Raw genomic sequence first — 13,988 nt, 5'->3', positions numbered from 1 at the left:
CTAAACACCCTTTTGGCTCTTTTAGATGCTGGTGTTTGTGTCTGACTCAGTCCCTTTCATTGAGAAATGCACAGACTGGCAGACTCTGCTGGATAGCCGTGTTAGACCCTGTATAATTCCATTTAGGATGGTATTGAAACACTTGTCCTTGGTATTTAAACTTTGTCTTAAGCCAGTGTTAGGGATTCCTGTTGGATGTCACCCAGGCAGTTTTAACATTATAAAGCATTCTTAGGAATCCTTTTTTCTTTTGAGGTTCTTCTCTTTTTTTTTATTGAGGAGCAATTTGTTAACCACCCCATCATCCAGCTTCTGGTGGGGTGGTGGTTAAGGATGAGTGAAAGCTGAGGTGGTGTCCCTGTCCCCACCCCTGTGTGTTGCAGAGGAGCGCCAGTACCGCTGCGAGGACTGTGACCAGCTCTTTGAGTCCAAGGCTGAGCTGCTGGACCACCAGAAGTTCCCCTGCAGCACACCTCACTCTGCCTTCTCCATGGTGGAGGAGGACTTCCAGAAGAAGCTCGAGAACGAGAATGACCTTCAGGATGTGCATGAGATCCAGGAGTGCAAAGAGTGTGACCAAGTCTTCCCAGACTTACAGAGGTAGGAGAAGGAGCTTAAACCACGATTGAATGGGGCAGATTCTTGTTCGTTGGGTGATGTTGGGCAGTGTGTGTTCCATGTGTCTGATTTTCAGTCTGAGGGATTAATTTCAAGGGGCTGATGGAGGCCCATGAAGTCAGAAGAATTGCCTGGGTGAGGCAGGACCCTGGTCTGGGAGGTTTTTGCATGTTGGGAGTTATTCAGTGTTAAAGTTCTTTTCTCCCTGCGAGTGAGAGGACAGTATCTAACATATGGGAATCATTGAGGAAATGTAAATTTAGCTTAAAATATTAAATATTGAAGAGAAAAGGCAGAAAACAAAGAAGGACTCATCATAAATAGATGGGCAGTACTGTGAGAAAGATTGAAAAATGAGCTTGAATGGAGCCGTTCTCTGCGCTGCTGAATTATTGAAAGGCTCATACACCACACAGACAGTTCACTGCAAAAAAAGGGCCAAAGTGTGCTATATCCAGATTACATAAAACAAAGGGCCCAAATGAGCTGTGCTTGAGGGTGTGAGTGATTACATGGAGAAATAGCTGGGTGGGAAGCTGGGGGTGTTGGGTCCAGGAGTGCCCAGAGCTGATGGCTGGTCACAGAGTCCAGGAGCTGGTGCCACAGCCAGGGACAAGAATCTCTCTGGGTCTTATGGCAGATTTGTTTACATGATAGAAAGTAGGAGGAGAAGCCAGAATTATTTTTTTCCCTCCTCGAAAGAAGGAGAGGGGTAGAAGTAAGAGCATCTGCAGGGTGAAAGCATTTCCATTGCCCGTGGCTGAGAGTGGAGGTTACTGTTGGGCTACACAGCCCAAACAAGGCTGTAACCCCAGCAGGTTTGGTCACTGATTCAGCAGAGATCAGTGGGAACTTCATGTGAAAACAGTTTGGGCATCCCCCCTGGCTAAAATTCCCACTTCCCAGTGGGTTTTCTGTGAATCCACTCTTGCATTATGTAGTGACCCTCCCTCAAGCAGTGGTGTGAGTTATGACTCTGTATGTGAGCAAGCAATACGGCTGTTTAAAAATACATATTTGCTACAAATGAATGGTAAAAATTCAAGAAAAAATTTAATTTAAAGATGTGCAACAGACTTTGGGTGGACATTGAATAAACCACTAAGAAATGAATGACTTTACAACCATACAATTGCACACAGTTAGTAACAATCATCAGTAATAGCTTCACTTGTGGTGTACCTTGTCTAGAGGCTTCTTAAACTCATCCTACTCCAGAGGAGTTATTCCTCATCTATTCCTCCTGTAAGAAAAATTGACTCCCATCAAAGCAGCAGATTTATAGCAGGTGGTGGCATCCAAGGTGTGTTTAGAGGGAAAGTCATAAGGCAGAAATAATTCAGACTGCAGGGAAGAATTACCAGAGTGAAATAGTGAGAGGTGTATGAAATAATCTCCTTGGGGAGCGATGGCTGCAGCATCTCCTGGAGCATTTGCAAGTGGCGTGGCAAAACATGAGAGGATGTGTTATTCTGGTGGGGAGAAGGAGGTTCTGCCTCCTGGCTGGGGTGAGCCTGGGACTCACAGGACTTATTTCTGTCAGGGCTGGGCCTTTGGGGCTTTTTAATTTTCTTTCTTTTGGCTGTAACTATGTGCTCTGCTCTCTCCTCTTCCTATAAACCCCAGTCTCACTGAGCCCTGTCCCTGTTTCCACAGCCTGGAGAAGCACATGCTGTCACACAGTGAGGAGAGGGAGTACAAGTGTGACCAGTGCCCCAAAGCTTTCAACTGGAAGTCCAACTTGATACGTCACCAAATGTCACACGACAGTGGGAAGCACTACGAGTGTGAGAACTGTGCCAAGGTACATACAGTGAATTTTTAGGCTGCCTGGCACTTCCTGTGCTGCTGGGAGCCTGGAAGTCAGGGTACCCTAGCCTGGGATGCAGGAGGGCATAGGGCTTCTGCCGTGCTCCAGATGGCTTCTCAAGGGTTTTCACTTCTACTCTGAAAATATGTTCCTTTTCTTTCCCTTTTGGTTTGGAAATGGCTGTGGAGTCTGAAATGGGCGCTGATGCAGGATGCTGAGCATTGCTGAGCTCAGGGCTTGGCTCCTTGAAAAGTTTGGTGGGGTGTAAGAGGGTCAACGAGGGGCAAGAACCCCCAGGGAAACACAGGGCAGAGGATTCCCTAGGCTGTGTGCCAGCTGCTGGGACCAGAAACTTCAGGACACTACTGCAATATAGATCAAAAATAAGCAATAGCAATGCACCCCAGCTGCACTGAGTACAGCTCTCATCTCTAAAACATCTCCATCACTTCCCAGCACTGGGCTATGGGGATTATCTCTATTGTATGTGGTATTCTGCATTTGCCTTTTGTCAGATTTCCAAAGCTTGGCCCTTTTTCATGAGGACTTAATTGGTTTTAGGTTGATTTGCTGCAATAATGGGAATTTCATATTCTGCTGGCACTTATTAGATGTAACCAAGCCCTGCTTTCCAGCTCTGAGTTGTGTACAGGATTACTTGTCACACACTCAGGTATCAGTATAAAGTATTTCTATTGCAGTAACACTTAGAGGTTTCAAGCAGCCACATTTTCACTCATTTCCCATGAAATCCGTGACCTCAAATGTGCAATTTCTAGCAGCAAAGTCAAATGTTTCTGCTGCAAAGGGGTGAACAGACCCACACAACACTTGGGTGATCCTGGGAAACTGAGGCCCCTTCCTGCAGGCACAGCTCCCATTGCTTGCCATTAGCAAGGGTTTTAACCTTAGAATACTCCCAAAAATAGCTCCAAGGTTTGAATTTTAAAGGGCTCTTGTAATAACTGGCTTCTTCCACAGTCAAGTTGCTTGGTTAATCAGTACTCATTTCCTAGCAGGTTTTCACGGACCCCAGCAACCTTCAGAGGCACATTCGTTCCCAGCATGTGGGGGCTCGTGCTCACGCTTGTCCAGAGTGTGGCAAAACCTTTGCCACTTCTTCAGGCCTCAAACAGCATAAACACATCCACAGCAGTGTCAAACCTTTTATATGTAAGTCTCCAACTAAACATCTTTGATTAAGTGTTGTTTCATTGCCGTAAAGCAGCGCACTCTGGGAGCAGCAGGTTGTCTTCTGCTCCCTTTGAATTCCCCACCTGTGCCACAGGGGCTGGGAGTTACTGAGTGAGTTCTGGGAAATTTGTGGTCCAATGCAAGGAGTTGTTTTCATGTGATTTTCCTTTTCAGGCAGACTGTGTGCTGTACAAATGTACCTGTTGTCCTGGGGATGTTTTTCCAGGCGCAGATGCGAAGTGAGGAGTGGGATTTAGCCATGCCAGGCTTGGTGGCTGCAGCCTCATTGCTCTGCTCCTGCTTTAGAAGCAGATTTTGGGCTGCAGTCTCCACAGCAGATGCCATGACTTTTTGCTGGATTTGGAAAACACATCTCAGAGGCAGTGAGATTCGTCTTGCCGCCTTCCTTGAGCATGCCCCATGTTTAAGGACTGAGTTGAGCTGTTAGATCTTCACTAACAGCTTCTCCAGCAATAAAGCTGGCCTTGGATGTGATCCTGGCTGTGTGGTGGGCTTAAGTGGGATCCTCAGCACCTCACAGGTTGCATTTGCATCTGCTGAACCAGACCCTGCTTGGGAAGAGTGCAGGTTGCTTTCCCTCCTTTTTACTGGGGAAGTGGAGGCAGAAAATATTTTAAAATATTGTTGGTAGTGCTATTCTCCACCACAGCCTTTTCAGGCACCTGCTGTGACTGGAAAGACACCTTGACCATCTCTCCTTCTTGTCTGCTAAACCTCTCAATCTTTTGCTGCTCTCAACAATAATTTACCAAAATATCTGCACCATACCTTTGAAAAGCATTGGTCACAAACTATATATTTCCTCAAGAGGAGGAGTCTTACTCCTCAAGAGTAATACTCTTTGAGTAATCCTTTCCTCAAGAGGAGGAGGCGTAAACAACTCATTTGTGCAAAATCTGTAACCTGCCATTGGATTAGTAATACTTTTGGTTTGGACTCCTTCAATGAGAAAATATATAAATAGATCCAATATTAAACACCACTAATTATTTTCAAAGATGATTGCATATTAAATATTTACACTTAATTAGGAAACTAACTTCTGGTTAGGTAGGGACTCCTCAGGTAGGCCTACTGCAATGTCCTAAGTGGAAGTCTCTAAATGGAAGTCTCTAAGTGGAAGATCTCATGAATGAAATAATCTCTCAAATGCTTTTTTGTTGCTCTTTTTCCTGATAAATCAAACAACCACTGGTATTCTTCACATGTGGTGTGAGGGATGAAACCCCATGGAGCAACCTATGGATAACAGCCGTGTAATTGCAGAACAAAAAGGTTTGGAGACCACATGCTTGGTCGGCTTTGCTGAGCTGTGAGAGTGAGGTAGGGTCACCTAGAGCAGATATCTGCTTTCCACCACAAGGCCACACACCGTGATTTACTTGTACCAGTCTGTTTATGGCAACTGTCTCTCATTACAGTGTGCCGCCCAAGCTTGAGTGAAAACTCACCAACACTAAGGTAATTACTCACTGCCTTCACAGAATCTCCAGCCTCCCCAAATAGAAACCACATGCCACAATAGGCTGAATGTATTCTAAATAGTACTTACAGTAATTTTTTTAATAAGCAGAAAATATGCAAGCTTAACTGCTGGCTAATTTGGGGTTCAGAGACAATCACCATACAGAGTGAGTAGGCACGAGATTCTTTTTTTGCAGTTTTGGGGGGTTTGTGTTAAACCTGGGGTCTGTAGAGCAGTAAAAGCTGCAAGTAGGGGAGCTTCTCTTACAAGTTAGTTGCTTAAAAAGTATGGCAGTGAGATTTAAAGGGTGTAATAAGGTGCAACAGCAGAAATCAAACCCAGTTTCTGTTGCTTTTGTACATGGAAACAATTAAAGTCGATAACCACCCCCCATCTACCAAAGTTTAAGTCATGTGATGAAAAGGAGGTAGATGTTATAACACAAATTTATCTGAGGAGTCCTTGGGAATATCCATGGAGGTGTCACAGTCAGTTTTGACACTGAGTGTCCTCTGGAGTCCCTGAGGCAAAGGGTGTGCCTGTCACTGATACTGTGACACACCCGGACTTCAGGTGACAGTCCCCAAGAGGAACAGTACTCCAGGGAGCAAGGGCTGCCACCTGGGCACAACATTTCTTTGCTAGCCCTAAAAATTTAATAGAATGCCTGTTGAATGCAAGAGGCACCTTGAGCAAGCAGCACCTCATTAAGTAGTTTTAAATAACTTCAGTGCTCCAGAAGGTAAATTGTTGGTACAGCTGTTATTGTTTGCTGAGATTATAATAATAAATATTTACGTATGTTAATGGTATTTTCATTATTGATTTAATTTCGTTTAAAAACTGAGATAAAATGCATTTAGTCAAATTATTAATTTGCATCTCTCTTAATAGCCTGTAAAATTTTAAGTGCATAGTTTTGCTTTTCTCCAGAGTAGAAAGAATATTTCTTGATTCTGTTGACTTTGGAATATATTAATGGAGAACAGTAGTTTGATAATGCACCACTGTTCTTTAAGGGAGAACTTTCCAGATTTTAGGAAGACCTGTCTGTGCCAATACCCCTCTTTTCAGTCCTTTGCCACTTTAGCCTACCTGATCAAAGCCTTATCTTTAATAAAGCCATGTGAACAAGAAGCAGGACCTCAATGCAACCTGGCAAAAGATCAAAAGTTCATAAAACATTATTTCTTTTTAATTCTACCATAGCCTATCATTAGAAATGCATGCATTTGAGATATTTCTTTTTCTGGAAAAATGCATATGGTCTATCCTGCTTTAGACATGGGAGAGGAGGAAATTCATAATATCCAGCTTGTGTGACCTATGGATGCAACACTCGAGTCACAATTTGGGTCAGTTTAATTTTGGTTTCTGGGATCAACGTGGTGGGAGCTGGGGGAAATTACTGTGTAAAGCCTCAATAGTGAAGGTAAGGGGAGTGATTCTGTACCCTGGAGCGTGGAATATAAATCTTATGCCTGCAATTAAGTTAAAAATAGAAGAAAATTGCAGAAAAATCAGAGCAAAAAAGAATGTTAAATAATTCTATATTAAATAAAAATCCATCAATGTTAAATAGGCAAATAAATTATTTTTAAAGGGACAAAAACTACTTAAGAGAAAACCAAGCATTTTCAAGAAACTAGAATAATCTTTTCTCATCCTTCTTGTCTCACTTCTTTCTCTTCCATTTTTCTCCCTGTGTATTTTTCGCTTGATTTTTGATTTTCTCTCTCTTCTTTCTTGCCTTTCCTTGTGAATGAAGGTTTCCAGCAGGAACAGTAACTGATACACAGAAACAAACCTCCTTCCTGAATTACCACACTGCGAATTTCCTGTGTTTGGGCCCGATCCTGCACCGTTTACCCCACAAATTGTCCCGGGGATGTCAGTGTGGGATGAGAACAGGGGAAAAACGGGTGCATGGGGCAGGATCAGGCCCGGGAACAATAGCAGCATTGTTGGTGAGATATGGAGCAGGCTGCTGAAGAGGTAAACAGTTAGGAGATGACAACAAGTGGTGGAGTTTCTCAAGGGCAGGGATTTGGAGGAGCAGGAAGGTTAGCGCGGGCCCCGGTGCGAGTGGAAGTTAGAGGACGTGATTGCAGTTCATGGGAACCAAGAGTGCAGGATGGGATACATTCAATTCAGTTTCCTCTGCAGGCTTAAAATAGAGCCATTGTAAATTATGTCAGACTGTCTCGAGTCATGAAAATGATTGTTAAAAAGGCCTCGGAATACACAATGCGTATTGTTGTGCGGCTTTGATGTGTGAAAGATGAGAGTTTATGATATCACAGAAATTAAATAAAAAAATAAAGTGGCCACATGCTTTTTCCTGGCTGGGAAAAAAAAAAAAAAAGAAAAAAAAAAAAGGATTTATTGCAGAGGGATAGCAGTGGTTGCTGATAGTGGTGCTGCCTTGTTTTCAAACAAGTCTGGAGCTGATACTCTTAGAAGCAAGGTAGTGCAGAGGTACAGACAAATTTTGGCATAATAAAAAGTACAAGGCACAGCACAGCCTTGGGGCTTGTCTGGTGCTCCTACTCATCCAAAAGATGCCAAGAAGGGACGTAAAAACTCACTGGGGAACTAAGCACTGCCCTCTTCCAAACCCCACTTCTACTTACAGACTCTTAACTTGGTTGCTGCCCCAATGTGCTCCCTAAGGTTTGTAGCAGCCAGAAAACCAGGAGGCTGCAAAATCCTGTTTGCCTCAGTGATGTGATTGACTCTGCAGTGTCCCTCTCTGCACCACTGGGACCACTTCCAGCCTCCTGCCACTGTGCAAGGCTGCTGGAAGCTGAGCTCCAATGTGCAGAGTGTCACAGGCTAGATCAGGCCTGACCTCAAGGCAGATCTGCTCCCCTCTGTGTTCCCAGGCTTTCTCCCAAATGCTGCATTTGTGAGACTGAAATCTTTCTCATCCCAGAGGTGTTTGAAAGGAAATTCATCAGGCTCTTACTGAGCATCAGACATGCAAATAAAGAGAGTTTTATTCTTAAAGGAAAATGTTGTTGAAATATGGTCTATCTTGTCATGTGCAAGAGGCAAATAAGCAATATTCAGACTAGGAAAATTAAGGTGTGGAATTTAGAGTTACAGGCACCCGTGAGCACTGTTTGCATTGCATGAAGAGAAATGCATTGGACATATGAAAGTACTGAGGTTTTCCAGGTTCCAACCTGGACTTCCATGAGATTAAATTTTTCATAGTAAGTAGAAAAAAAAATTTTTGGTTACGTTTATACTTGGAAATAGGAAATACCTGATTGTCTGCTCCTTCACCTCTGTCCTATTCTTGCAGAGTGAAAGCTCTGTGAGGCAGCTTCATCTCTGTCTGGTCCTGCAAATATTTATTTTAATGATTCATTTCCACATGGGAATAGTGACATAAATGGATGCCATTTGAAGACACCTGTGCTCTCACACAGGAGCACCGTGGGTTCATGCGGGGTCACAGCACGGGGTCATGGCTCGTGGGGGGCTCTGGGGGCTAATGCAACATGGAATAATGGTACTGAATGTGCAGCACTGTGCAGTGCAAAGAGAAAATGAGGAGAGTGTGTCTTTTAGTGATTCCAGACCTTTTCTGCTTGATTGGAGTGGGTTTTGGTGCTGTCTTCTGACATTTGTCTGCCTTTGGACAGTACAGTTGCTTTTATACATTTGTGCACCTAGACCTCTCCCTGTGGCTTCCTCATTGACATTTGATGGGTAAAAAATGGTATTATTTGCACAACTTTTGAGGGTGGGGGCAATTACCACAAAGCCTGAGATGTGTTGTTGTTGTTGTTTACATACAGGTGAGGTCTGCCATAAATCCTATACTCAGTTTTCAAACCTTTGTCGTCATAAGCGCATGCATGCTGATTGCAGAACCCAAATCAAGTGCAAAGACTGTGGACAAATGTTCAGCACTACGTCTTCCTTAAATAAACACAGGAGATTTTGTGAGGGCAAGAACCATTTTGCAGCAGGAGGATTTTTTGGCCAAGGCATTTCTCTTCCTGGAACCCCAGCTATGGATAAAACGTCCATGGTTAATATGAATCATGCAAATCCGGGCCTTGCTGACTATTTTGGAGCCAATAGGCATCCTGCTGGTCTTACCTTTCCAACAGCTCCTGGATTTTCTTTTAGCTTCCCCGGTCTGTTTCCTTCAGGCTTGTACCACAGGCCACCTTTGCTACCTACTAGTTCTCCTGTTAAAGGACTTCCGAGCGCAGATCAGACAAACAAAAGCCAAAGTCCCCTCCTGACAAATCCTCAGATACTGCCAGCCACCCAGGATATTTTGAAGGCACTAAATAAACAACCATCAGTAGGGGAGAATAAGCCAGTGGAGCTTCAACCAGAAGGGTCCTCTGAAGAGAGGCCACATGAGAAACTCAGTGACCAGTCAGAGAGTAGTGACCTTGACCTTGACGATGTCAGTACCCCCAGTGGCAGTGACCTGGAAACCACCTCGGGCTCTGATCTGGAAAGTGACATTGAAAGTGAGAAAGAGAAATTTAAAGAAAATGGTAAAATGTTCAAAGACAAAGTAAGCTCTCTGCAGAGCCTGGCGTCAATAAATAATAAGAAAGACCACAGCAATCATTCCATTTTCTCACCATCCTTAGAGGAGCAGACTGCGGTGTCAGGAGCGGTGAATGATTCTATAAAGGCTATTGCTTCTATTGCTGAAAAGTACTTTGGTTCAACAGGACTTGTGGGGCTGCAAGACAAAAAAGTCGGAGCCTTACCTTACCCTTCCATGTTTCCCCTCCCGTTTTTTCCAGCATTCTCTCAATCAATGTATCCATTTCCTGATAGAGACTTGAGACCGTTACCCCTGAAAGTGGAGCCCCAATCACCCAGTGAAATTAAGAAGATCCCAAAGGGAAGCTCTGAGTCTCCCTTTGACCTCACCATAAAACGTAAGGAGGAGAAGCCACTCACTCCCATCCCCTCAAAGCCAGCAGCCCCCTCTGCATCCAGCCAGGACCAGCCTCTGGATCTCAGCATGGGCAGCCGAAGCCGAGCCAGCAGCACAAGGCAGGCTGAGCCTCGGAAAAACCACGTCTTTGGAGAGAAGAAAGGAGGAGACCTCGAGCAGAGGAAAGCTTCAGAGTCCTCTTTGCAGCACGCCAGGCCCACCCCATTCTTTATGGATCCCATTTACAGGTAAAGGACTCCCTGCTGCCTTTCAGCATCCTCCGGTGCAGGCAGCCAGCTCTGCCAGGGCTGCCACCCTGTCCCCCTCCCAGTGTCCCTGGAGGTGCCACTGCACTGCCAGGGCATGGGGGGCCCAGGCCACAGGCTGACCTGTACATCCCTCCTCCCATCCCAGCTGCTCCAAGTGAGCCACAGGACTGGCAATGCTGCACTTAGCAAGCCCTCGTTGCCATGAATCATTTATCTAACCTGCATAGCTTTTCATGCAGAGGTTGAATATATTCTCTGAGTTGGCATCAGAATTGAGTGTTTGTTTGTTTGATCTGTATTTGATGTCACTGGCTTGCCTAAAGTTCATTTTCTTCCAAACTCTGCCTCCTCTGGCTTCCCCTGGAGATGACAGTACCCCTTGTACTCCACTTTGCCAGCTCCTCTTGAGTTCAAGAGAAGTTTCTCACAAGTACAACAAAGAAACACATTGTCCCTAGATGTGTTAAAAGTCAGGATATTGAGAATGACTTCTGCCCTTTTTTACCATTATTTGAGTACTGGGCTGATTTCTTTGGGCATTTCATTCATAGAAATGAAGGCACAGCATCCTTGTGTGTACAAAGCCTCACCAGTGGGCTCTTCAGTGATAGAATCATCACAGAAAAGCTTGGGTTGGAAGGGGCCTTAAATCTCATCTCATCCCAACCCCCTGCCATGGGCAGGGACCCCTTCCACTCCACCAGGCTGTGCAGATCCCCATCCATGGTCTGCCTTGTGAAATCAGTGGGAGCATTGTTGGCTTCAAAAGGTGCACCCTGTCAGTGAGCTGAGATTTTAAAAACCAGTAGTAAAATACGGACCCTCTGGGATTTCCCAGCAGAACTGAGGTGGATCCCACTGGGATGTGAATTTCACCTGCATCCTGTGTGTGTCAGCCCCAACTTTGCCCCTTCTGCACTTATATCTCTGACAAGTCAAAGTCATGCATCTAAATTAGTTTAGAGAAATATTAGCCATAAAAATATTTGTCTGTAATATAAATGACTGATTTTACAGCCTCTTGTTATAAAAAAAGGATACTGCCATGTAAATTATGCTAATTTATTACTTTACTTGAAAAAGAAATGCTGTGGGCAAAGTTTTTGGAGAGTGCTGGTGCATAAGACAAGAAGTCTGCATTATGAAGAAACAGGATATGATGCTATTTAGTGAGATGGTTTTATTCATGCCAGATTGATATCTGTGTTAGACCATAAGTTTTCTTTGCGTCATATTCACTTAAAATGCCTGAAGCAGCGGATATAATCATCTGTGCTTTATGGCCCTGCATTACCAACTAATTAAATTGCATTGCAAACTCCCCTGCCCAGGGCAGAGGGGCTGGAACAAGATGATCTTTAGGGTCCTTTCCAACCCAAGCCATTCTGTGAGCCTACATTTCCATTTTTAATGAAATCTGTACAAATTCTGGCAGTTACTACTGAGCTTTCCTTTGCCATGAGTTACCTCTACACATGGACAACACGATTCATCCATGAAACCATGCACATCAGTAACAGAAAAAGCAAAATCCTCAAATTCCCACACTGCCTCTGAATTGTCCACGCTGGGTTTTGCTGCCACGAGTGAATTGCAGGATTTGCTGCTGGCACCCCAGAGTCTGTGTGTTCCTACAAGCCCACCTTTCTTGCTCTGCCTGACTTTGGCTGTGCACAGGGGAGGTTTCCAGGGTGGTGGCTGTGATGTTTGGACAGATGGCAAGGGACCCATTGCTCAAGGGACCCCTGAATTCCTCTCCTCTTAGTGCTGAGCATGTTCAGTTGCCTAATTTCTTTATAAAAGTGCTTGGTAGTTAGTCATTGGTTCCTATTATAATGGTTATCAACCTCTTGAAATGGGATTATTCCCTAATTAAATGGTATAATCTACTTTAAAGGTGATTCCCAGCCCCAATCTGGCAGCAATGAGCTGTGTGTGGGAATCAAGACTTGAGCTCCTCCCTTATCTTTTTCTGTTATCTCCTAGAAACAAATTGCTTGATGTGTAATTGCCTGTTTCAAACCTGAGTAGCTGTATGATCATTAATATCTGAGACTGATTCATCACAAGCAAATCTAATTTTAACATTTACAGAGTAGAAAAAAGAAAGCTAACTGACCCACTGGAAGCTTTAAAAGAGAAGTACTTGAGACCTTCCCCGGGATTCTTGTTTCATCCACAAGTAAGTATTTTGGGAATTTTGATGTTGTAAACAAGCCTGTTGATGCTTCAAAGCAGGTGCAGAGAAATGAATGCAGTCTTAGTCATTTTTGGATTTCCTAAAACACAAAGTTTTTGCTGGACCATTGTGGTGGAAAAGCATAAGCATTGTTCTGAGCTTCTTGATGTTTTGCAGATGAAACAACATGTTTTGATTATAGAGGAAGCCAGATTCGAACTGAGTGTGTCTTTTAGAACCATTTTCCTCCAAAACCACAATGTAGCTACCAACATTTGCAGCCGCTTGTGTCTTTAGCACTCTCCTGTGCTCTGAGCAAGGAGAGTCAGTATTGACTATGAGGAGTCAATGCAGATTCACAGTAAGGCCAGAAAAGCTGAACATCCCACTTTAAAAGGGATTTTGTTTTGTTTAAGGACTCTCATAAGAGAGAGAAAAGTTTCCACCTGTTGTTCCCAAGCCTCACAGTGCAAATGATCCATGGTTTCTTTGGTAGCTGGTGTGAGCTGCAATGTGTGCAGTGTTTGTAGGATCCCTGCTCCTCCAGTCCTGAAGAGAGACTTTATGAGGGCTGCTCACTTGTTCACAGGCCACAATCCTGGATGAAATACATTTAGGATGGTGTCCCAAAACAGTTTAACAGCTGTGATGTGTACGTGGCATAGGAAGAGGATCTGTGTGCAAACTGTACCTTGCTTTTCTCCACCAGCACTGCACCCTCATTTCGTCTTTCTCCTCCTTGCTCAAGGAGGTTTTGCTAAAAAATCTCAGTTAAATCTTATACCTGAGATAAAATCCTCTATGGTATTTACAGATTTGAACTCCTTGCTGACTGTGGGCTGTTTCATCTTAGTAATGACACCTCTACACATCCTGTATTTTAGGCACACGACCATGAGCTGCTGTCTCTGGTTCAGGTTCCTCTGAATTCCTGGGCAAAACAGCCCAATTACCAGTTGTTTTTTTTTTCCTAATGAACTCCTAAGTTATTTTGTCCTAACTTGCATAGAATATGTTCTGAAAAATGGTATTTCTGTAGAACAGGGAAGAGCAGCTGACAGCATGTATGGTTGCAGATGCACAACACACCTTTCCAATTTCAATGTCTGAACAAAGTGTTGGATTGTATATGAAAGTATTTAGTAGTATTTACATGCCATGAGTATTTAGGGCATTATGTAAGTATTTATAAGCATTAAATAAGAATTTAAGATGTATTAAAATCACTGAGAATTTATGTGCAAGGTTTAATAGTAGCTTAACACCTCCCACTGAGTTATCTTAAATAAGGTAAATCTGCCCCAATTGGCAAAACAAGTGAAAATTCCCCTTTAGTAGCAGATAGTGCTAATGCACAAATACACAAAGGACCTCAATCTGCTTTTTGTCCCTGCTGTGAAGCAGACTGGTTCCTCCCCATCAAGGCAATGATTCTGTTAGAGCAGCTAAGCAGCTGTAAATTATGAGAAAATTATTTAAATGAGGGCGTTTTAGATAGTGCATTGATT

The 13,988-nt window shown here is 43.8% G+C and overlaps 1 protein-coding gene across 3 annotated transcripts in view; it reads left to right on the top strand.

Moving 5' to 3' along the window:
* The window catches only part of MECOM (MDS1 and EVI1 complex locus), a 325,352-nt gene that overhangs the window by 290,885 nt on the left and 20,479 nt on the right, over window positions 1-13,988 (top strand). For 2 of the 3 annotated variants that reach the window (XM_050978107.1, XM_050978109.1), the window contains 5 exons: window positions 384-600; window positions 2,275-2,422; window positions 3,445-3,601; window positions 8,918-10,280; window positions 12,396-12,483. In XM_050978107.1, the coding sequence (XP_050834064.1) occupies window positions 384-600; window positions 2,275-2,422; window positions 3,445-3,601; window positions 8,918-10,280; window positions 12,396-12,483 (1,973 nt within the window). The remainder of the gene's footprint in view (window positions 1-383; window positions 601-2,274; window positions 2,423-3,444; window positions 3,602-8,917; window positions 10,281-12,395; window positions 12,484-13,988) is intronic. The other variant, XM_050978108.1, reaches the window with a different exon arrangement.

This window comes from Serinus canaria, chromosome 9 (assembly GCF_022539315.1).
Source record: "Serinus canaria isolate serCan28SL12 chromosome 9, serCan2020, whole genome shotgun sequence".
In the NCBI taxonomy this organism is placed as follows: Eukaryota; Metazoa; Chordata; class Aves; order Passeriformes; family Fringillidae; genus Serinus; species Serinus canaria.
Note: the sequence above shows the minus strand (reverse complement) of the source record. Positions and strands in the feature narration are given on the sequence as shown.